Below are 22,084 nucleotides of genomic sequence, written 5' to 3' on the forward strand. Positions count from 1 at the left end.
ATTTTTAATTTAAACTTATACTTATTTACGGGTATAAATGTAAAAATTTATAATTACATAACAAAAAGTGAAAAATTATTTTCCTTCTAAAATACATTAAAATACATTTATTCGTTTAAAAATTCATTTCAATTTCAACAAGAATACATTCTTTTGTGATGGCAATCTCTGGGTGGACTATAGCGTCAGTAAGTAATTACTATCAACTACAGTCAATTGCACAAATCTACATACACTCAATTTAATATGGTACAAAAATCTAAAGTAGGAACATATGTTACTATAGACTATTTATATTTACAATTGAAGACCAATGAAGTATTAAATATATATAATAATAGAAACAATTCTTATATACTTCAATATACCTGTGATATTTTAATATACATTTTTATGACATTATATTTTGTATTTATTAATATTTTATTATAAATGAGATTAATAAATATTTTTTTTAAATATATTTCACTCTAACTAACAAACAATTTAATACTTACAGAATTACTAAAACTTTCCTCTTGCCTATAATATTGCAATTTGTGGAGTGCGTGTAGACTTGTCACTGACTATAGTTAATTAATGTTGCCATTCTGTATCCCGGATGGCTTAAATTTCCTATCTTACAATTGTTACTTATAAGTTACGATGTTTCAGTTATGTAAGACTATTTATAGACTACTTGTTGGTGTACAATATTATATTTCATGAATTATTTACATTACAGATCTTAAAGTTGAAAAAATACAATGCAATATTGAAGATGAAATTTTACTAGAAATTATTTGTTGATAATCATATTTTGGTATATTTTTAGACACTCTCACTCCACTAACCAGAGCCTTTAGAATATCGTTTCCAAAACTTTTTTACATCATCATGTCCTGCTTTTGTAACTACCATAGTTCGTTTTCTAAATAAATAAAATATTAAATAATAGATACATTCATACACATTTTTTAATTCTTTATATCTTCAAAAAAATAAAATGAAAATATTCATTTTGGGAAACATACCTTTCACTTTGCCAAATTAATACTCCAGTGGAAAGGGCATGATCTCTGAGCACTTCAAAATCAGTTTGGGAAAGAAACTGACTATATAAAACTCCTTCACTAAATATAAATCTGTTTCTTTCATTTTCCCATAATTTAATTTGATCTACAATAGTAGGAGGTAAAACTGGAGGACCTACCTCTATCATTTTACTGTGAGCATGTTGCTGCAAATAACTGTTGATATAGCAAAATGCAAATTAACTATTTTCTTTTGTACTGTGGAATATTATACAAACAAAAATTACTTTGCCTGACATACCCTACAATTTGCACAGCAGTAATTCCACTCTTTAAAGCTTGACGTACAGAATCTCTTGTTAATATTGATACAACTAAGTTTGGAAATCTAGAAATGAAATTTTTAATTAAATATAAAGCATTTGTAAAGTATTTACACTTTTTTCAATCATACCTATATAACATTTCACAAAATAAACCCAGCAAGGCAACTTGTAAATTTGAATTTGTATAAGCATATACTCTGTAATTTGTTTCAACAACAATATAACCTTCTTTCTCTGGATCTCTAGATAGTGGCTTGTTTTGTCCAGTAGCAATATTTAATGCTAATCGTGTAGGATAAAATCTAAAAATAAATATGTAATATACCTGCATTATTGATATAAAATTATTCAATACATTTTATTGAAAGCATATACTACTTTACCGTCCAGCTTTACGTTTCCGTTGATAAACTAGTCCAAATTCTCGTAAATGTTGTAAGAATGTTAATAGACCTTCAGACATTCCTTCGGTACTGTAATCTTTACCAAGTGTTGAAAAATTTAATTGAAAGAGAAAAGTAAGGCACTCTACTAAATCAAGTCCTCTTGCTTCTATTGTGTCTAAGTATTGTAAAATAAAATACCACACCTATAACATATTTTTTATAATAAAAGTAAAACAGAAATGGTCATTGATAAAAATGAATTGCTTACTACAAGAAAAAAGATAATAGAAATCTTTATTTTAAGTGTAATTAGTAATATCAAGAATTCTTAATTTGTATTTAAATACCTGTGATGCAGTTTCTAATAGCAAAAATTGAAAACCGGCTTGTGTAATGACTGGACTTCCATCAGCTTCATCTCGTTTCATTAATCCAGCATGCAGAAGAATTCTAACAGCATCAGCCGATATACCTATAACATTATTTACATTGTAAAAGAATAATATTTTAATTATAAGTGATTTAATTAAATATTTTTTAATCATATAAAATAATTGTATTTAATTTTAGTTAAAATATACCTTCCTGCTGTTGCGAACCAACCATATAATGTAAAACACATTCCCATCTTTCTAATGCATACGAATCTAAAAATGCAACATCTCTAGGTTTACTATCAGTTTCCATTTGATTCGACATTGTCCATGGTTTCCCACCTCCCAGTAGAACTATTTTCAAGTTTTTCTTAAATGTAATATTTAAAATCCAACCAGGTAATCCTCCTGGTATTGATGCTTCCTTCCATACATTCAGTTCATTTAATATCGAAACTACCTTTTGATGTTCTTCAAAATGAAGTTTAGAACACCAAGAGGCGATGACTGCTTGAGGTACTGGTTGTTCAACAAACAATAATCGCATAACATAGTGCTTTGCTATTACAGGTAATTCACGAAACACAGCTAAACAAATTGGGGGATTATGATATAATTTGTTTAGTACATCTGATGGACGTGATTTTAAATACTCCTGAAGATTTTTGCATTGTAATCCAGTTGGACGTAACAGATTCTTTCCAGTTATCGTATTTGACATTATTTTATATATTTAATAACAAATTATGTATAACATCGAACGATACTTGTAACTGAATTTAGACTGTTACAGTTAACAAGAAATATTTTTCTTGTATTAACCTTTTCTAACAAATAATAATATAAATTATCTTAAAAAATTCTATGCATAATGTTAAATTTTAAGTAAACATTGCAATTTTAAAATTAATATCTCTAAATTTACATTTGTCGATCCTTCAACACACTCGCGGCGCTTTGGCGCTTACACTAGATTACAGTATAATTCATGAAGTATATAAAAGATATATTACATATATTCTCCATAGTATCATTGGTTACAAGTGTGTACAGAAATTACATTCATGTGTATTCACTTTGCACTTGGGATAACAGATGTTTATTATTATGGTGCACATTTCGGCTTTAAAAATTAAATAATTTGTTAATTTCTTTCAAAGTTTTCAATATTCTTTTAAATATATACTATGTAATACAAGTGATTTAAGTCTAATATATTGACAGTACTGCCTATGAATCAGTACAGTACATTTTTTATCTTTATATTGGTATATTACATTAGACGGCGTATAAATAACGAACTTCAAATGACAACATTGTGCAAAATTTTCTATATACATATACTAACCTTTACGGAATATGATTTTAGTTCATAACGATTAGGACTACAATTCGTAATGTATTCAATATGTAAAAGTACTCATCCCGCTACGGGAGTAGAACACGCGATTACATGTTATTTCTTTAATCGTTCGGAAAAATGTCTTGTGGTAGCCGGCGCAAATATCATCAGAGTATTTTGTTTGATACCGGACGTGGATATAACAAAAAGAGAAAAATACACAGGTACATTAATTTATCTGTTACTTAAAATTTATTAAACCTTTAACTTTACCAGTCAGTATCTAAGTCAATTCTGTTCCTTACCACTAATGATTTCTCTTTAGTGCACAAGTTAAGTAGAGCCCTATATTTTGATTCGAATATATTTGAACATTTTCTTGATCAAAGGAATCAATGTATTTTATAAATGTAGTAATGTACAATATTCAATGTTCTGAGAATGTGTATAAAAAATGTTATTTTTACAGATTGAACATGTACTCTACATACATGTATATGATTTGGCATTTATTACATTTTATTTTCTTAACATATTCTTTATCTAGCAACTATCCTTGTTATAATTATTTTCATCTTTTATTAGATGATCAAAAATGCAATTCTTGATCACAAAATAATAAAAAGTAAAACTAAAATTTTATATACTTTAGATGAATGGAAATGCATTTTTCTTTTCTTGCTACAAATTAAATATTCTTAAGAAATTCTTATCACTATTACATAAACAGACTTAGTGTAAATGATCTGAATTATGTTAAAAAGTACCTAAGCAAGAGAGATAAATAGAAATAATTTCCAGAACATTGTAAAATCGATCAATTTATTTTGTTTCAGAATCACGACCGCCAAAAATGAAATTAGAATGTTTATCTCAATACACTTTACATGGCAATGTAATGTCAATGCAAGCTGTAGCTCTTGTTGGGTCTCAAAGAGATTCTCTCTTGTTAAGTTTTCGTGATGCAAAATTATCAGTTGTAGAATATGATCAAGATACACATGATCTCAGAACAGTATCATTACATTATTTTGAAGAAGAAGAAATAAGGGTAAGTTAACTGTGAAATACTTTTAAATATTTCCATTTTTGTAAAACAAATACGTAAGAAATATAATAAAAAATAATTATTTATTTATTTAGGATGGATGGACAAATCATCATCACATTCCTATTGTTAGGGTAGATCCTGAAGGAAGATGTGCAGTAATGTTAATATATGGTCGAAAATTAGTTGTATTGCCTTTTAAAAAAGATCCAAGTCTTGATGATGGAGATTTATTAGATAATTCAAAAGCATCATCTAATAAAACTCCTATTTTATCATCGTATATGATAGTATTAAAATGTTTAGAGGAAAAAATGGACAATATAATAGATTTACAGTTTTTACATGGGTACTATGAACCAACATTATTAATATTATATGAACCAGTGAGAACATTTTCAGGGTAAGTTTTATGTTTCTCAATTTAACTTTTTCTGATAAGATCTTTCAATAAATAACTAACATGATATAAAATTGTAGACGTATTGCAGTCAGACAAGATACTTGTGCTATGGTTGCAATATCATTAAATATTCAACAGAGAGTACATCCTATAATTTGGTCTGTATCAAATTTACCATTTGATTGCTATCAAGCAGTGCCAGTAAAAAAACCCCTTGGTGGGACCTTAATTATGGCAGTTAATTCTCTCATTTACTTAAATCAAAGCATACCGCCTTATGGTGTTTCCTTAAATAACCTAGCAGAAACCAGTACAAATTTTCCATTAAGTTAGTATTAAATAATGTGTTTTATGTATTTTTTATCCAAAAACAGCCTATATGTTACTCAAATATCAGTATATTTCAATTAATTGAAATGATTTATAATTATAGAACCACAAGAGGGAGTAAAAATAAGCTTAGAAGGTTCTCAAGTTGCATTTATATCTTCTGATCGTTTAGTGATTTCTTTAAAGAGTGGAGAATTGTACGTATTATCCTTATTTGCGGATAGCATGCGTTCAGTAAGAGGTTTTCACTTTGACAAAGCTGCAGCAAGTGTTTTAACGTCATGTGTAAGTACATTTGAAAAACAAATTGTATGTAATTTGTACTTACACAATATGTATTAATAAATAATTTATACTTATATACATATAATTTAATTTGTAGGTGTGTATGTGTGAAGATAATTACCTCTTTCTGGGGTCACGTCTTGGTAATTCACTTTTATTAAGATTTATTGAAAAAGAGTCAGAAAATTTGCAAAATACATATGAAACTGAAATAACAATTGAAGAAGATGAAACTGAAGAAACTCCAGCAAAAAAAATAAAACAAGATTTTATAGGAGATTGGATGGCATCTGATGTATTAGACATAAAAGATCCAGAAGAGTTAGAAGTGTATGGAAGTGAAACACATACTTCCATACAGATCACATCATACATATTTGAGGTATTTACCTACAAAAACATAGAATAAAAAAAATTTATTCCATTATTCAATTAAATCTTTGCAGGTATGTGATAGTTTATTAAATATTGGACCATGTGGCAATATATCTATGGGTGAACCAGCTTTTTTATCTGAAGAATTTTCACACAGTCAAGACCCTGATGTTGAACTTGTCACAACTTCTGGATATGGTAAAAATGGTGCACTTTGTGTCCTTCAATGTTCTATTCGACCTCAGGTACTTGTTTCACACCTTGATATTTTTCAGTATGATTATTTTTATATTCATTTAATAAGAGTATTATTTTATCATGAAACAGGTTGTAACAACATTTGAATTACCAGGATGCGAAGATATGTGGACAGTCATTGGTACCTTAAATATTGATGAACAAATAAGACCTGAAGCAGAAGGATCTCATGCCTTTCTGATTTTAAGTCAAGAAGATTCAACAATGGTATCATGAATTTTATACCTGTGTAATATTTTTGTTTTCAAGTATAATATGTATTATTTAACATCATAATGCATTTAGATATTACAAACTGGTCAAGAAATTAATGAAGTGGATCAAAGTGGATTTAGCACACAAGGGAGTACAGTATTTGCTGGAAATCTTGGTGCAAATAGATATATAGTACAAGTTACTCAAATGGGTGTACGTCTTCTACAAGGAATTGAGCAAGTACATATAATACTGATATGATAAACAATTACTTGCATGTGTACTTATATAAAATCCTAGATACAGCTTCACGTATTACAATTATAGATACAACATATGCCTATTGATCTTGGATGCCCAATTGTACATGCAAGTTGTGCAGATCCTTATGTAACACTACTTTCTGAAGATGGCCAAGTTATGTTATTGACTCTTAGAGAAGGTCGTGGAACTGCAAAATTGCACGCCCAAGCAGCTAATTTATTGTTTGTAAGCCAATAATTTTATTAAAATGTTTGTTATTTGTTATTTCCAATTTAAATGTTAGTAATTTAAATTCTAGCGTCCTCAAATAGAAGCACTTTGTGCTTATAGAGACGTTAGTGGAATATTTACGACACAATTACCTGAAAATGTAGAAGATGAAGTATCTGAAGAAGAACATAATATAGAAGAACCACCCATAGTTAGTAATATTGATAATGAAGATGATCTTCTTTATGGTGATGCACCAGCCTTTCAAATGCCTGCACCATCACAGACTAAAGTATCTGAAGGAGCATCAAAAAAAGCTCCTTGGTAATTTTTTTAAATTTATAATCTATTCTAAGTTTTCTTTCTCTTTTATGAAATAGTGGATACAATTATGTAATGATTATACATTTTTGATAGGTGGCAAAAGCATTTACAAGAGATAAAACCAACGTATTGGTTATTAGTATACAGAGATAGCGGAACACTAGAAATTTATTCACTTCCTGATTTGCGCTTATCTTACCTTATTCGTAATTTTGGATATGGACAATATGTATTACATGACAGTATGGAATCTACAACGTTGCAAACGGCTACTGTTAACGAAATTCCTAATCCTGAAATGCAGGTATTGTAAATTAAATAACATTAATATTAACTAAAATAATAAGCACACATTTTCTACGAAAGTATGTTGTTACAGGTGCGTGAAATTTTAATGGTAGCATTGGGTCATCACGGAAACAGACCAATGCTTTTAGTAAGATTAGACTCTGAACTTCAAATCTATCAAGCATATAGGTATCCAAAGGGTCACTTAAAATTAAGATTTAAGAAATTAGATCATGGCATAATACCAGGACATCTAAGGTACATTTTTTTCTTAAATTGTAATATTTTTAATTTTTATATGTTGTAAGTTACTATTTTATTTTATAGGCCAACACCAAAAGACGAAGATATGCCTTCCATGAATGAAACTCGACACTGCATGATGCGTTACTTCAGTAACATCGCTGGATACAATGGTGTGTTTATCTGTAGTGATTATCCGCATTGGATATTTCTTACAGGACGTGGTGAGTTACGCACCCATCCAATGGGTATTGATGGGCCTGTAACATCCTTTGCGCCATTTAATAATATAAATTGTCCACAAGGTTTTCTCTATTTCAACAGAAAGGTATCATCATGTTTACGTCGATACCATAATTTTATTTTCATTATTATTATTGTTGTCATCGTTGTTATTATTATTATTATTTAAGTTAAATTAAATCCTAAATATGCACTTTTATATTTTAATTTTAGGAAGAGTTAAGAATATGTGTTTTACCAACTCATTTATCGTATGATGCTCCATGGCCCGTCAGAAAAGTACCCCTGCGATGTACACCGCATTTTGTAACATATCATCTTGAAAGTAAAACTTATTGTGTTATAACGAGTATAGCCGAACCACTTAAAAGTTATTATAGATTTAATGGCGAAGATAAAGTATGAACTCAAAAAATAATAGTAATATTTTTAAAGTAATACTAACATTTTTATTATTATTATTTTCTGCCCTTCTTGTTTTAGGAATTTACAGAAGAAGAACGATCAGAAAGATTTATTTACCCTTCACAGGAACAATTTTCGATAGTGTTATTTTCGCCTGTTTCGTGGGAAACTATTCCTAATACTAAAATTGAACTTGATCAGTGGGAGCATGCCACTTGTTTAAAAAATGTTTCTTTGGCTTATGAAGGAACACGATCTGGTTTGAAGGGTTACATAGTAGTAGGAACAAATTATAATTATGGTGAAGATATTACAAGCAGAGGAAGAGTAAGTCTTACATTTAAACTTATTGTATTAAGTATACTACATTTATAATAATCCTACGATTTAGGTCTTGAACTTATTTTTCAGATACTCATATTTGATATAATTGAAGTTGTACCTGAACCTGGTCAACCATTAACAAAAAATAGATTTAAACAGATTTATGCAAAAGAACAGAAAGGTCCAATAACTGCTATTACACAAGTATCAGGGTTTTTAGTCTCAGCAGTTGGGCAAAAAATATATATTTGGCAACTAAAGGATAATGACCTTGTTGGAGTTGCTTTTATAGATACTCAAATTTACATTCACCAAATGTTAAGCATTAAAAGCTTAATTTTAATAGCTGATGTATATAAATCAATTAGTTTATTAAGATTTCAAGAAGAATATAGAACTCTGTCTCTTGTCAGTAGAGTAAGTAAAAGTTCACTTATAACTGCGCATTCTTAATGTAAAAAAATTAAAAGAAAATATGTATATTTTTTTAGGATTTTAGACCAGCGGAAGTATATACTATTGAATACTTAATTGATAATACTAATTTAGGATTTCTTGTGGCCGACGGTGAAAGTAATGTAGCTTTATTTATGTATCAACCAGAATCAAGGGAAAGCCTTGGGGGACAAAAGTTAATTAGGAAGGCTGATTTTCACTTGGGCCAGAAAATAAACACGTTCTTCCGTATAAAGTGTAGACTTTCAGATCCTGCAAATGATAAAAAACATTTTTCTGGAGCAGACAAAAGACACGTTACCATGTACGGTAAGCAGAATTTAAAAAATCGTGAAAAAAACGAAATGCAAAGTTACTTAAATATGTAAGTAAAATTACATTAATTGTATTTTGTATTAGCATCTCTTGATGGAAATCTTGGTTACATTTTACCTGTACCAGAAAAAACATATCGAAGATTACTTATGTTACAAAATGTTTTGGTAACACATATTTGTCACATTGCTGGATTAAACCCGAAAGCTTATCGGTAAATATCTTACCCAAAATAATTATACATTAGGATTGAAGTTGTAAATAATTTCTATAATTAATTATTTTTCTCTTTTCAGTACTTACAAAAGCTATGTTCGGACTCAGGGAAATCCTGCAAGGGGTATCATTGATGGTGACCTTGTTTGGCGCTATCTCTACTTACCTAACAACGAAAAAATAGATGTGGCTAAAAAAATTGGAACGCGTGTACAAGAAATAATAGAAGATCTTACAGAGATAGATCGCCAAACAGCTCATTTTTAAAATAGTGCCTTTTCATCATTCCACATAACAAAGAATATTAAAAAAAAAATACTTTTGTTTCTTAAATAACAAAATGTTTTATCGAGAGAATAGTTTTTCTATGTTAAATAAAAATAACTTTTCATGCTTGTAATTTGCATTGAATTTACATTTAATTATAGCTATATTGTTTTACTATTTTTCATCAAATGTGAAAATCTGAAATGTGAATACTTATTAATATGAACAATATAGATATATGTATGTCAATTAGAATGAATATTGTACAAATCAAAATTTTATTATCGATTCTATAACTCGTTAAATTCGCAAGTTATTTTCTATCACAGAAACGTATATAACATTAATTTAAAAAATAAACTTTTTTAAAAACTGAAATATTTTTAACTTTTTTTGAAGTATATAGAGATCATTACGTTATAAAGGATATAAGTTAAAATATATTTCATAACACGATGCAGTCAATACCAATACGTGAATCCCTTCAAACGCTAAGATCGAGTCATTTTATGAGACAATCAATAAGACGCGAAACTCTACGTAGTATGTATTAACGTAAACGTATAAAATATTACAAACTATTTTTGTTAATATTCTAAATAAAAAATTGTATTATTACATAGAAAAATTAAATTTCATATATATATATATATATACATGTCAAAATACGTACATTTTTATTTTAAAACTATATTGATCAAACAATGACAAATCAAATATAACCAGTCAGTTAACATGAATGTAATGTAATTTCTACAGATTTATTAATATGTATGAATGTAAAACAGACAATCAGTAAGATATACAATAATTAGAAATAACTAATATAATATGGTCAGGATAAAGTATTAAAGTGATACTAGTATTACAGTAAACATATTTTATTTTTATTCGTACAATTATCTATTACATATTGATTTTTATAAATATTTTATCATTTTAAATTATTTTTTGCAAAAATATTTATTACAATTTTATGTTTAATTACGTTTTCTTTTAAACAGTGTCTGCTATAGAACCAACACCTCTAGAGAAAAGGCTTTGTGAAGCATTTGATGTGTTCGATAATGCAAAAAAAGGTGAAATAGATGTTAGAGATTTAGGAACTATTATTAGAGCATTAGGATGTGTCATTACTGAAGCAGAATTACAAGAAATACAAGTTGAAGTGGAAGATGTGCAAAATAATTGTGTACCATTACAGAGATTTCTTGAATATATGTGCAAAGCTATAAATGAACGCAAGTTAGTTATTTATAATTGAAACTTCAAATTTATTAATAAATAATAAACAATACATTTTGTTCCTTAGCTTTAACTAAAATTTAAATTAAAATTTTTTATCTAGGTTCAAACCAGCTGAACCAGAAGATTTATTAAAATCATTTCAATTATTAGACCCTGAAAATAGAGGATACATTATGCGCGATGTTTTAGAAAAAACAATGATGGAAATTGGAGAACCATTTTCGGAAGAAGAAATGGCTAATATGATGGCCATTGCATGTGATCCACGAACAAAAAGAATCAATTACGAGCATTACATTAATTTGCTAATTGTATGTATTATATTCCTTTTTTTTTATAGACTAACTTACTACTATGCTACAAAAATGACTATTATTAACATTAATACAAATAACATGTAGAACACTTTCAAATACCGTTTATAGGTAAAAATACCTAACGAAATCAATGTATATTCTATTATTGACAAAATGGATGCTGCTATGTTAGCAGCTACGCCTAAAAGACGTAGATTGGAAAGCCTTCTTCTGACCTACGAAGTGACTTAATTTAATTGAAAGATATGATTTTGTGATTATTCGCAATAATGTTGTTCAGTGAAGGAAATACAATTAGTAAAGAAAATTTGTTAGTATTGAAATATTTTTAGAAATATTTAAAACGTTTCTTTATTATAATCTTTACAAAAAACAAGATACTGAATATAATGTACAAAAATATAATTTATATACAGTATACTGTGATAAATTTCACATTAATGATTGCCTGAGAACCTGCTCCATTGTATTATTTTAACTTCCACTATTGCATAAATCTCAACACTTAGCAAAAATTTTCAGTCTCGTTTTTCAACAATTACTGAGGTTCTATTGTATATATAAATCTATTCTATAATTTTGAAAAAACTGGTGGATCAGATTTAACAGCTTGTGACACAACAGCATTTGTAAAATCCTCACTTTGAAGCATAGCCTGATTATGTATAGCCTATTAATATAAGTAAATGCAATGTATTTATATCCATATATTTTATATCATAGTATTATTTATAGGTGGAGTAATATTGGTGCTTACAATGTGATCAAGACCCTCTTGGACACAATGATCTCTTGAGTAAATTAAATTTAATTTTGAAACTTGTACTGCAACTGGACTTTTATTTGCTATCTCTTCTGCAAGTTTCATTGATCCTTTCAATAGGCTGAATAGAATAGAAAATGCTTTTAACTTTTATATTCCAAAAATGGAAGTAAGTAAAATCAGATACATTTGCTATTACATATTATTTACATAAAATATAAGAAACTTTTTTACCTTTCTTGATCATCAAATAAACGGCTAACAAAACCATGTTGTAATGCCTCAGAAGCTGAAAATTTTCTTGCAGTATATATAAGTTCTCTAACTAAGCTGTCAGATCCCACAATTTTTGGAAACCTCTGCAATGTACCCACATCAGCAGCCATACCCAGAGCGACTTCTTTTATTTGAAACCATGCATCTGAAGAACAATATCGAATATCTGCTGCTGATGTCATATCTACACCAGCTCCAATGCATGCACCATGTATAGCTGCAATCACTGGTTTTGGACACTAACAGACAATTTTATGAAAAGAAATGATTACAACACTAATTCAGAACTAAAATATAATTTAAGTAAATTTTAAATTAAAAATATTAAAATTATAATTAATATGTAACCTTTTCTATGGCATTAAAACTATCTTGATATTGTTTTATCTTTAATTGTAAAACTTTACATTTTCGTGCAATGTCTTCGTGTTTCTGTAATTCTGATGCTAGTTTCATAACATCCTGGACATCAATACCTATGAAATTTATTGTATACTATTTTTAAGCTGTATTTTTATTAAAGAGGATGTTCATAAAAGTAATGATATACCTGTACAAAATGCTTTACCAGCACCTGAAAGAATTATGACTCTACATTCTGGTTCCGTTGCTAATTCATTAAAGCAATTCTTGAACTCTCTGTGCAACCATTAAACAAACAATATCAAATTTTTATATGTAACACTAATTATGATTTAATATAAATACATACATCCACATCATATCATCCATAGCATTAAGTTTTTGTGGTCTATTTATGTTTACCATATAAATAAACTCTTTTGGTACAGATACTGTTAGAGTTTTATATTTTTTAGAAACTTGTTGTTCGTTACTATAATTCATTTTACAATTATATTGTACTTCTGGGAAAAATAACATTCTTATTAACCTTATATGAAATATTTAAATTAAAAATAATTAAAAAAATATTAAATCCTTTTAAGCTATAAAAGTCAATATATATATATAAAATTAAATATTGATTTTTATAAAATGTATTGATACAATACTTGATAAATATAGAAGTACAAGTGTTTCTTACGTGTCCTTAGTATATTCGTTAGCAAATGACGTCTAATAACATTTAAAGCCATTGTCACTAACAATAAAATACAATGTAAGGAATGAAACTAAGAATTACTATTTCTGTACTTTCAATTTTTTTTATGTATATAAATAGTATATATAAATTAAGTATACAATTTTAAATCATATGATTGCGCATTTTTATTTTACAATGATAAAATGAGTTAACCGATTACGTAGTCCGACTTATTTTGTTATTATAAAGGTTAATATTCATGTTTTAATACAGTGCCATTAATTTTTCTATAAGCTATGTAAAATAAAATTACTGGTGAAATTTTCTTATATTCTTAGAATTTAACCAATATTGCTTACTAAGAAATTTTTAGTCTTGTAAAAATTACAAGTTTCCATATATTAAACAATAACTACACGAAGTATAATTTTTCAAATTTTTTTTTAAGAAATTTGAATAACACTATAAAAGTTACATATGTATGTAATTAAACTACAAAAATATTCTACAAAATACAATGTATTTACTCATATATACAGCTTATATATGTCATGTAACTAGTGACACAAGCAGGAAGTGGTGATTCCACATCAAATCTGAATCGAAAATATAAAATAATATTTTTTCATATGAGTTACTGTTTTTGAAACAAATGACTGTAGAAGTTTATTAAATACTTGTGTGTACTTCACTTTAAAGGATTTTACTGTACACTATCTTTACTTTCTAGTGTTTTGGAAAACATTGCTATACTACTTGATATGTGATAACACTGTTGATGTTATATTTTCTTTTGTTTCTACATATACTACATTCTTACTCTTCTCTTACACTTATGTTTTTTATCAATGAACCATATCCTATATAAGAAGGAAGCAAATAAGCAAGAGAACGGATCTAAACAACGTCTGATCAAAATTAATGATTCTAAAATTATTGACTGATAAATATAAATACTTTTGAAAAACCGGAAGTACACTAAAAATGAGAGTATATGTTAAGTAGAAAACTGGCAATTCATCGTGGGAGTGTAATAATTTTAGTCTAGTAACACTTTCAAATTTGATCCTTTTTATTCTTTGTCTACACTTGGATTTCTTCACTGCTATATGGTCAAATAAAATGTTTCTGTTTAATTATTAAACTATTATCTAGTTTCCAAATTCCGTTCCTATTTTAAATATTGTTATCACGTGAAGTATTGTTAATATTATTTTCTGGTGATAGAGCAACAATAACTTTATTATTATAGATGATAATTAAATTTTGTTTAAAACATGAACGGTACAAATTATGCATATTATCTGTTAAACTTAAAAATAGAAGTAATATTGTTTTGTGTGATCAGAATTCATCAATCTACAGTGTCTATATCTCCATGTTATATGCGAGTGCATGTAGTAACAGATTAACGCATGTGAGTCGAACATGAAAAAATGTAACAAATGATTAAAAAATCGGTGACACACCTTTCCTTAAATTCCTTCCAAAAATTGTTGTTAATGTTATTAATTATTATTACTAAAATATTATTCTATTTTTAAGTTAAATGAACAATGGAGTTTTTTTAACAACTTAAGAACAAGTCGGCCTAAACCCAATTTCCCAATTTTATAAATATTTTTGTATACTTTATTATATATTCGATGATAATTTTGAGGCGCAGCTTTAGCATTATGGACAAAATCATTTGAAACGAGTGCATCGTTCTATTATAATTAATCAATTTGAATAATATTAAACTAAAAAAATTTTCTTTCTTAAATATTTTACTAAATTTATTTTAAAAAAACATAATAAAACAATAGGTGTGTGGATTAATCAGTTTTTATTTTTTATATACGTAAATTGATATTCTTTTAACCACACCAAATCAAAATCTAACAAACAATTTTCCACACTTTTTATTTAGTTACTAATTTTATGTTTCATGAGATAAGTTATAATACTTGACAAAATTATGATATTATATTAAGTGCATAAGTAAACGTTCTTATATCTTGAAAAATGTTAATATTATACATGAAGTTGGTTGCTAGTAGCTTACGTTTCACCAACTATTATTCAATTATCTGTTAAATATTTTAAAGCGAACCACCCTGTGTAGCCAACTTCATGTTCTCTCCTTCATTCTAACAAGATCGACCTGTAAGGTCTTACGAGGACAAAATGTTGTCGAGATTAGCATTTCGTAATGGTGAGTTAGAATTATAAATAATATTAATTCCAATTATTTTACTGAAAAGAATGTCATACATTAGTAATAATAGGCTGTTTATAATATATTGTCACTGTCATTGTCAAGAACATGTTGATTATTTTACTGCCATTATGTAATAATCCAGTACTCTTTTTCGATTATTTTACTTAAAAAGCGTTAATATATAAATTTTTATGCTGAAATTTTTGTGTATACAGTATATTTAACTCAAACAGAGTAAAATATTTGTATATGATTGTGGATAATTAAATTTGGACTATGATTAATCAATGATTGCCAGTTCATTGATCAATCTATCAAATTTATTATAAGGCCTTTTTAAACATCTTAAAATACTTATAGAGTTTTCAAATTTGTTTCAAAGCTCAAGCAGCCTCAGTAGCCATTCGTGGAATTCAAACTACAGTACCATTATTATCTGAGATACCACGTCGTAAACGGCCCATATATCCAGAGCCGGTTAGGCACGGATTTGTTCCAGAAGACTGGTTTACATTTTTCTATCCAAAAACTGGTGTATCAGGTATGTCTCTAATTTAAAATTATTAATTAATTTTTTATATTTAAATATATTAATAAGCTTTGTCAAAAGATCATATTTACATAATCTTATTGACCTTTAAGAGTTAGAGAAATATGGAGAATAATTTAATGTTATTACATTTAGTTTATAATAATGGAATCATAATTTTATAGATAATACTTATTTATATTTTATGTTTAGGTCCATATGTATTCCTAGCTACAGTGTCAACGTTTTTAGTCTCTAAGGAGTATTACGTTTTGGAACATGAATTTTATAATTCAATCTCTTTAATCATGATTTGTATTTATGCTGTGAAGAAATTTGGAGCCCAAACAGCAAACTTCTTAGATGAACACTGTGACGATTACAATGCAGCTTTGACTGATGGAAGAAAACAAGAATTGACAGATGTTGAAAATAATATTAAGGACCTGGAAAAAGAGAAATGGCGTTCTGGAGCCCAACAAATGATTATAGAGATTAAAAAACAAAATATTTTAATGCAGTTAGAAGCTGTTTACAGAGAACGAATGTTACAAGTTTATAATGAGGTAACATCTATGTTTATTTTTTAATTATATATATTTTTAAAGAAATGTTAAAATTTTGGAATTACTACATAGACATCAAATCGTTTAACATAAATTAAAAGTTATTCTACATTTATTGGAATTTTTTCTACTTATACTGTTAATAATGTGTGTTATTAATATATTTATATTATTTATAGGTTAAGAAACGCCTTGATTTTCATGCCCAGATAGATACTGTAGAACGCAGAATTGCTCAGAAACACATGGCACAATGGATTATAAATAGTGTACTAAAAGCAATTACACCAGAACAAGAAAAAGCTACTTTGCAGCAATGTATTAAAGATCTTGAAGGTCTTGCTGTAAAGGGATAAAGTGTCACTTTTGAACTAGACGAAATAGAAATACTATTATTGAATCTGGACTAGTTCTTTGTCAGGAGCAATAAAAATATACTGCGTAAATTGCATATATTTACCATTTATTACAATTAAACTATTGTTTACCGATACATTATACAATTATAATATTTCATGATAAATAAATGTCGTCAAAAATTAAGAATAAATAATGTTTTAAAACTATCTAAATTTTATTAAAAATATTAAGTGTATAATATGGTATATACTTTACTTTTCAGTTAAGATAACTAAAGAAGGAAATGAATGCTAATAAATGTATAAAACAAATTTCTCGCTTTCATATATGTATAAAATGAGTCAATAAGTGCTTTAGATTATTTATCGATTTTAGAAAAAATTATTTTGTATAAAATATATTGTATTTGATGGGGTGTATTAAACAGATATTAGAAATGTGTCGGGTACCCGAGTTTCGAATTGGTATCCGAAGTTTGTAGTATTCAATTACCCGAATTTTACCGTATCAGACAATAATCATGCATATTGAAAATAATACTGTCAATGATGGAAAATGGTTGCATTTTTTCACGTGTGTAAAATTAATTATGAGAAAATTTCCCGAAATGGAAATGGATTGTTGGAATTTTGATAAAGATGGTGACATAATTTCGCAAATATCTGAAATTCTATTACAAAGCTTTCTACAAATGTAAAACAAAAATCTTACTGTACTTATCTCAATTAAACTAGCAAATGACAATAGTTATTAATTTACCATGTATGTGTTTATATATATTAATTAGTCATTGAATTTAATTTGAGAACAAGGTTGCAATTTTTTACATTTCGTATAAAGTTACATGCTACATTACAAGTTCTGTTCCCACTTTTATGTCACAGCTTGTTTTTTGATTGTAATAAAATTAGTATGTGGACTCATCATTTTACTATTAATCGCATAATATTTTTTCTAATAAAATTATTAAAATTAAGTTTTTGTAGTCACGTTACACTCATAACTGATGGTCATAAATGAATTGAAGTGAGATTGGACATCTAGTATGGTTTTCTATGTACAGTTTCAAATGTGTCATAATAACTGATCATAATACGATTGTATTGAATTCATGATCGTATAGTGCTTTACGTATATACATAAAAAATTAAATCAGTAACGTTAAAGGCAATTTTTTAAAGTTTTAGTTATATCATTTATAACAATATGCCATGTACATATATATAAAGTTTTGTATTTATTTAATAAAAATTAGTAATTACTATCATTTGCTACCACAATATTTTTTATTATAAGCCTAAATTATGAATGATTATTGCAATATTCGAATAGAATAGCATTTAGAGGAGTTTTATTAAACGTTAACAAATGATTATTTTTATAAATGATAGTCATGGATATTTATTCTGTTTTAGGTTAAGTTACTGTGATTTGAAAACACATGAATTTTGTCAATTGTTAAGTGCCACTAAATCTATAACAAGTGTTTGTCCTTAGTTTTTTGTGAAAATGGCCTGGTTATCAGGTCTCGCTGATAAGGCAGAAAATTTGTTAAATAAAATAGATAAAAATACGGCAGCAGTTTTAAATAAAGATAAATATGAAGTGCCACAATCTCAATTGACAGAAGTTACATGGATTCCTCCTGAATCATGGTAAAAAAAAGCTAATTATTATACATTTCAAGTTTCTTTAGATTTAATATTCAGATTAATTAATGCTGCTTGAAGTTATGATTAAAATATTTATTACCTTTTGAAAATTAAATTAAATGATAAATTATTTGACTTACATATCCTTTCTATTAATTAGCTAATTAAAATACAAAAATATGTCACATATTTCAGTTTTGACACACAAGAAGGAACAACTTTGAAATCTGCTTCAGGATCACCAAAGCAATTTCTTCATGGTCGTGTACTACTAAATCTGGCTTCTTTGACAATAAATTCTGCTACATCTAAAGATGAGGAGCTTTTTACCTTTTTAAATACACCTAACTCAAGTCCGAAGAAAACTACAGCCGAAATCTCAATGTCACCACCAACACCTTCATCTCTTATGGTTGAGCATCCAACGGATACTACGGATTCTGTATCAGAATTATCTATTCACAGTGGTCGTTCAAGTCCCAGTCTTATGCATACATCTGTAGAAGTTCCAGATGATCTTAATCATGATAATGTGAATATAAGAAATGAAAATCTGTACAAGAAAGAAATAATGCACAAACTAAATAATGAAATAGAGGCCGATCAAACTTTAGGGATTGTATTAAATAATGGTAAATAAAAACTTTGGTTTTACTTTACATATGTTGATTTAGAACTTCAATACAGTTTTTATTTTGTTTCAGATTGTAGTATTATTGAGAGACAATTTGAATCACAGCAACAAGAATACGAGTATGAGGAGAAGCAAGAAATTCTGGAAATAGACAAATTAATAAATTCATCTCATAATAAACACATAAGAAAGTACTTAAAAGAAGTAGAAAGGAATTTGGAGGAAAGGAATGAATTACTTGGAAAACAGGAAACAGATCACCAAAAAGAAATTGTGGTATTAAATGAAAAATTACAATCTTTGTACACAGAAAGAGTGCAATTATCTAAACAAGTAGTAGAATTACAGTCTGCTTTAGAAAGAAGTAGATCAGAATTAAATTCCACTAGATCCGATTTAGAACAACATAAAGCCAGAGCTCTAAAAACATTACAAGAAAAAGAAAAATTAATAACAGAATTAAGATGCAATGAATCTACAGGAATGGATGATACAACAATGATGGAACTAAATCAATTAAGGTAAATCTAGTTATATATTAAATATAAATTTTCATTAACTGTTTTTCAATTTTGATTGTATTAAACGATAGACAAGAACGCGACACGCTTAGAGAAGAAAATCAACAGATTTCTGAGCAATTGAGAATAGTGCGCGAAGAATTAATGAATGCTGATGTAAAGTTAGAAAAAATGAGACAGGAGTCTGCGGAAACAAATATACAAACTCAGGAAATCGTTACAACAGAAAGACGAAGAAGATTAGATGCAGAAGAGGATGCAAGATTACATTTAGAAGTATATTAATAATTATTTGTGTAATTTCTACTTATATGTAACGAAATCAATGAATGCTAATTTTGTTTTAGGAGGTAAGATCGTTGAAAGATGAATTAATTCGTCAACGTAATGGCTACACTACACAATTACAAAAGAACGAATCTGAAATTGCTAAGCTTAAGATGCAATTATCTGCAACATTGATACCGAGTAGCGAGATAGAGTCGAGATTGGCATCTCTCACGCAAACATTAGTTTCAAAGCAACAAGCGTTGGAAAATTTAACGACCGAGAGAAATGCTTTAAGATTACAATTGGAGAAGATTGAAGTAAGTTAATGCGCTTTTGAGATAAACAGTATCAATGTTTTGAAACCATTGATGTTTACACTTACTTTTACAGCATGAATTTCGAAACAGTCGATGTAATGTTTCCTATAATATAAATGATACAGACGATGCGAAAGCTCAAGTACCGACATTTTTCATGGAAACTCCATTTGACACTGGGGTTACTAGAAGGGTGAAAAGAGCATACTCTTCGTTAGACGCAATTAGTATCCGTACAGGGTTGTTTTTAAGGAGATATCCGCTTGCAAGGATTTTAGTATTGATTTACATGGTAAGTGTTAATACAGTTATAGCAAGGTATAATTAAATCTAATATGAAAGCTAAATATTAAATAAAGATATTGTTTAATATTTAAACCTAAGTAGAACTATTTAAAAAAAGAAAGAAATTTAATTTTAATATTCTTACCAATTTTTTTCAGGCATTACTTCAATTTTGGGTTGTTGTAGTTCTTCTATCACAATCACCAGAAGCACATTAATATTTAATATTTGCAATATAAGAAAACAATAGAACTATTAAATGGTATATGTTCATTATGAATAGAAAGGCTTTTGTAAATATAATAGTGAGATAATATACATAGAATATTGTTATATAATTTCTAATTATGTTTAAGACTCTTTAATACACTTTTTAAATTATTATGTGTATTATAAAATGTTAAAAAGTTTTTAGGTACATAAATTAATATTTTTGAATGCATCTGTATAATTCAGTTTTACAAATAGTATTTGTGGGATATATGTTTTATTTCAATTAATCTAGTATATCTCTTTGTATGAAATTATTATTAATATGGTACAAAAACTGTACATTTGCTGTTAATAATGAATAAGATACTCTTATTTATTCAAATTATCATTTATTTTTCCACTATATAGAAAAGTAAGTATAATACTATAAAGGTGATAAATATAATGTATTTAGTAAAATTTATTCTATGGAAATAAATAAATAAATAAATAAATAAATAATTCATTCATTATTTTTTGTATTAAATACTTTGAGATAAACACTCTTTCATTTTTAAATTTAATGGCGCGATTAATATTTTATGTCATGATAAAACTTTGTAACAATTGTAAATGATTTATAAGGATATTGCAGTAAGTACTAAACAAACAACAATAAAGTATAGTGTAAGACACTTACAAGTTTATTATTCTTTTATGACAATCATACTTCTGTAATGTTTTTATTCATACAATTTTAAATAAGCTTATCCAAAAGGGTAATTTCTATAAATTAATATTGGTAATATTATGGAATCCAATGTAATCACAGGATTCTACCCTTGTAAAATTTTAAAAGAATTATTACCAAAATTGTTTACGAGCAGAGATCATTTAATGTATGTTTATAGTGAGTGCTAAATATTTTCCCATTCATGACCATTAAGAGGTAAATCCCGTTTATATTGCCCAATTGTATAATTTATGTGCAAGCTTGTAGTGATACTATAAAAGAA

General features: G+C 27.4%; 6 protein-coding genes across 13 annotated transcripts; 4 read left to right on the plus strand and 2 right to left on the minus strand.

Moving 5' to 3' along the window:
- Positions 1 to 51: 51 nt before the first annotated feature.
- Mrn (general transcription factor IIH subunit 4 marionette) lies at positions 52 to 3,017 on the minus strand. 5 transcript variants are annotated; one of them, XR_012993299.1, is made up of 8 exons: positions 2,307 to 3,017; positions 2,073 to 2,197; positions 1,723 to 1,928; positions 1,468 to 1,641; positions 1,315 to 1,401; positions 1,193 to 1,229; positions 1,014 to 1,112; positions 887 to 910 (listed from the first exon to the last, which is right to left on the minus strand). XR_012993299.1 is itself a non-coding variant. In XM_076320432.1 (7 exons), the coding sequence occupies exons 1-7, from the start codon at positions 2,818 to 2,820 to the stop codon at positions 829 to 831; spliced, it is 1,404 nt and encodes a 467-aa protein (XP_076176547.1). In that variant the 5' UTR covers positions 2,821 to 3,017; the 3' UTR covers positions 52 to 828. The 5 variants fall into 5 exon arrangements, 2 of the variants coding, with proteins under 2 accessions (XP_076176547.1, XP_076176548.1); XR_012993300.1 differs by having other exon boundaries at positions 1,193 to 1,219; positions 1,301 to 1,401; XM_076320432.1 differs by having other exon boundaries at positions 52 to 910; positions 1,014 to 1,229.
- Positions 3,018 to 3,433: 416 nt separating this feature from the next.
- Cpsf1 (cleavage and polyadenylation specificity factor subunit 1) lies at positions 3,434 to 10,048 on the plus strand. Of its 2 annotated transcripts, XM_076320275.1 has the most exons (20): positions 3,434 to 3,665; positions 4,278 to 4,492; positions 4,585 to 4,892; positions 4,970 to 5,220; positions 5,326 to 5,507; positions 5,605 to 5,889; positions 5,954 to 6,127; positions 6,210 to 6,347; positions 6,426 to 6,575; positions 6,663 to 6,824; positions 6,898 to 7,133; positions 7,227 to 7,437; positions 7,513 to 7,679; positions 7,749 to 7,992; positions 8,121 to 8,306; positions 8,391 to 8,639; positions 8,724 to 9,053; positions 9,128 to 9,401; positions 9,492 to 9,621; positions 9,704 to 10,048. In XM_076320275.1, the coding sequence occupies exons 1-20, from the start codon at positions 3,497 to 3,499 to the stop codon at positions 9,888 to 9,890; spliced, it is 4,248 nt and encodes a 1,415-aa protein (XP_076176390.1). In that variant the 5' UTR covers positions 3,434 to 3,496; the 3' UTR covers positions 9,891 to 10,048. The 2 variants fall into 2 exon arrangements, with proteins under 2 accessions (XP_076176390.1, XP_076176391.1); XM_076320276.1 differs by lacking the exons at positions 9,128 to 9,401; positions 9,492 to 9,621; positions 9,704 to 10,048 and having other exon boundaries at positions 8,704 to 8,879.
- A 200-nt stretch (positions 10,049 to 10,248) lies between these two features.
- LOC143151289 (dynein regulatory complex protein 8) lies at positions 10,249 to 13,266 on the plus strand. 2 transcript variants are annotated; one of them, XM_076320281.1, is made up of 6 exons: positions 10,249 to 10,433; positions 10,895 to 11,135; positions 11,239 to 11,449; positions 11,564 to 11,765; positions 12,191 to 12,387; positions 12,526 to 13,266. In XM_076320281.1, the coding sequence occupies exons 1-4, from the start codon at positions 10,346 to 10,348 to the stop codon at positions 11,684 to 11,686; spliced, it is 663 nt and encodes a 220-aa protein (XP_076176396.1). In that variant the 5' UTR covers positions 10,249 to 10,345; the 3' UTR covers positions 11,687 to 11,765; positions 12,191 to 12,387; positions 12,526 to 13,266. The 2 variants fall into 2 exon arrangements, with proteins under 2 accessions (XP_076176396.1, XP_076176395.1); XM_076320280.1 differs by lacking the exon at positions 11,564 to 11,765 and having other exon boundaries at positions 12,526 to 13,260.
- Positions 11,793 to 13,688, minus strand: LOC143151288 (delta(3,5)-Delta(2,4)-dienoyl-CoA isomerase, mitochondrial). Of its 2 annotated transcripts, none has more exons than XM_076320278.1 (7): positions 13,540 to 13,688; positions 13,207 to 13,360; positions 13,045 to 13,133; positions 12,843 to 12,970; positions 12,453 to 12,733; positions 12,213 to 12,339; positions 11,793 to 12,125 (listed from the first exon to the last, which is right to left on the minus strand). In XM_076320278.1, the coding sequence occupies exons 1-7, from the start codon at positions 13,589 to 13,591 to the stop codon at positions 12,027 to 12,029; spliced, it is 930 nt and encodes a 309-aa protein (XP_076176393.1). In that variant the 5' UTR covers positions 13,592 to 13,688; the 3' UTR covers positions 11,793 to 12,026. The 2 variants fall into 2 exon arrangements, with proteins under 2 accessions (XP_076176393.1, XP_076176394.1); XM_076320279.1 differs by having other exon boundaries at positions 13,207 to 13,357; positions 13,540 to 13,658.
- Positions 13,689 to 15,627: 1,939 nt separating this feature from the next.
- Positions 15,628 to 17,403, plus strand: Atpsynb (ATP synthase subunit b, mitochondrial). The gene is made up of 4 exons (XM_076320362.1): positions 15,628 to 15,736; positions 16,125 to 16,283; positions 16,485 to 16,837; positions 17,017 to 17,403. Exons 1-4 carry the CDS (start codon positions 15,709 to 15,711, stop codon positions 17,191 to 17,193), a joined length of 717 nt encoding a protein of 238 aa, XP_076176477.1. The 5' UTR covers positions 15,628 to 15,708; the 3' UTR covers positions 17,194 to 17,403.
- Positions 17,404 to 18,285: 882 nt separating this feature from the next.
- Golgin84 (golgin A5) lies at positions 18,286 to 21,308 on the plus strand. Its single transcript, XM_076320360.1, has 8 exons — positions 18,286 to 18,410; positions 18,613 to 18,852; positions 19,045 to 19,481; positions 19,554 to 20,004; positions 20,076 to 20,280; positions 20,352 to 20,591; positions 20,665 to 20,883; positions 21,035 to 21,308. Exons 2-8 carry the CDS (start codon positions 18,707 to 18,709, stop codon positions 21,092 to 21,094), a joined length of 1,758 nt encoding a protein of 585 aa, XP_076176475.1. The 5' UTR covers positions 18,286 to 18,410; positions 18,613 to 18,706; the 3' UTR covers positions 21,095 to 21,308.
- Positions 21,309 to 22,084: the final 776 nt, after the last annotated feature.

Source organism: Ptiloglossa arizonensis, chromosome 9 (genome assembly GCF_051014685.1).
Source record: "Ptiloglossa arizonensis isolate GNS036 chromosome 9, iyPtiAriz1_principal, whole genome shotgun sequence".
In the NCBI taxonomy this organism is placed as follows: domain Eukaryota; kingdom Metazoa; phylum Arthropoda; class Insecta; order Hymenoptera; family Colletidae; genus Ptiloglossa; species Ptiloglossa arizonensis.

Bases quoted from the DNA above. Each gene is read 5' to 3' on its own strand.
- Mrn (XM_076320432.1), bottom strand. From the start codon at position 2,820: ATGTCAAATACGATAACTGGAAAGAATCTGTTACGTCCAACTGGATTA. The intron at 1,642-1,722 runs GTAAAGTAGTAT...ATTTATTTTTAG, and splicing joins CGGAAACGTAAAGCTGGACG to ATTTTATCCTACACGATTAG. The intron at 1,230-1,314 runs GTATGTCAGGCA...CTATATCAACAG, and splicing joins ACTGCTGTGCAAATTGTAGG to TTATTTGCAGCAACATGCTC.
- Cpsf1 (XM_076320275.1), top strand. From the start codon at position 3,497: ATGTATTCAATATGTAAAAGTACTCATCCCGCTACGGGAGTAGAACAC. The intron at 4,893-4,969 runs GTAAGTTTTATG...ATAAAATTGTAG, and splicing joins CCAGTGAGAACATTTTCAGG to ACGTATTGCAGTCAGACAAG. The intron at 5,890-5,953 runs GTATTTACCTAC...AAATCTTTGCAG, and splicing joins TCACATCATACATATTTGAG to GTATGTGATAGTTTATTAAA.
- LOC143151289 (XM_076320281.1), top strand. From the start codon at position 10,346: ATGCAGTCAATACCAATACGTGAATCCCTTCAAACGCTAAGATCGAGT. The intron at 11,136-11,238 runs GTTAGTTATTTA...TTTTTTATCTAG, and splicing joins AAAGCTATAAATGAACGCAA to GTTCAAACCAGCTGAACCAG. The intron at 11,450-11,563 runs GTATGTATTATA...TACCGTTTATAG, and splicing joins ATTACATTAATTTGCTAATT to GTAAAAATACCTAACGAAAT.
- LOC143151288 (XM_076320278.1), bottom strand. From the start codon at position 13,591: ATGGCTTTAAATGTTATTAGACGTCATTTGCTAACGAATATACTAAGG. The intron at 12,971-13,044 runs GTATATCATTAC...TAAATTTCATAG, and splicing joins TGGTAAAGCATTTTGTACAG to GTATTGATGTCCAGGATGTT. The intron at 12,340-12,452 runs GTAAAAAAGTTT...TATTCTATTCAG, and splicing joins TTATTTGATGATCAAGAAAG to CCTATTGAAAGGATCAATGA.
- Atpsynb (XM_076320362.1), top strand. From the start codon at position 15,709: ATGTTGTCGAGATTAGCATTTCGTAATG. The intron at 16,284-16,484 runs GTATGTCTCTAA...TTTTATGTTTAG, and splicing joins TCCAAAAACTGGTGTATCAG to GTCCATATGTATTCCTAGCT. The intron at 16,838-17,016 runs GTAACATCTATG...TATTATTTATAG, and splicing joins TGTTACAAGTTTATAATGAG to GTTAAGAAACGCCTTGATTT.
- Golgin84 (XM_076320360.1), top strand. From the start codon at position 18,707: ATGGCCTGGTTATCAGGTCTCGCTGATAAGGCAGAAAATTTGTTAAAT. The intron at 20,592-20,664 runs GTAAGTTAATGC...TTACTTTTACAG, and splicing joins TACAATTGGAGAAGATTGAA to CATGAATTTCGAAACAGTCG. The intron at 20,884-21,034 runs GTAAGTGTTAAT...AATTTTTTTCAG, and splicing joins TTTTAGTATTGATTTACATG to GCATTACTTCAATTTTGGGT.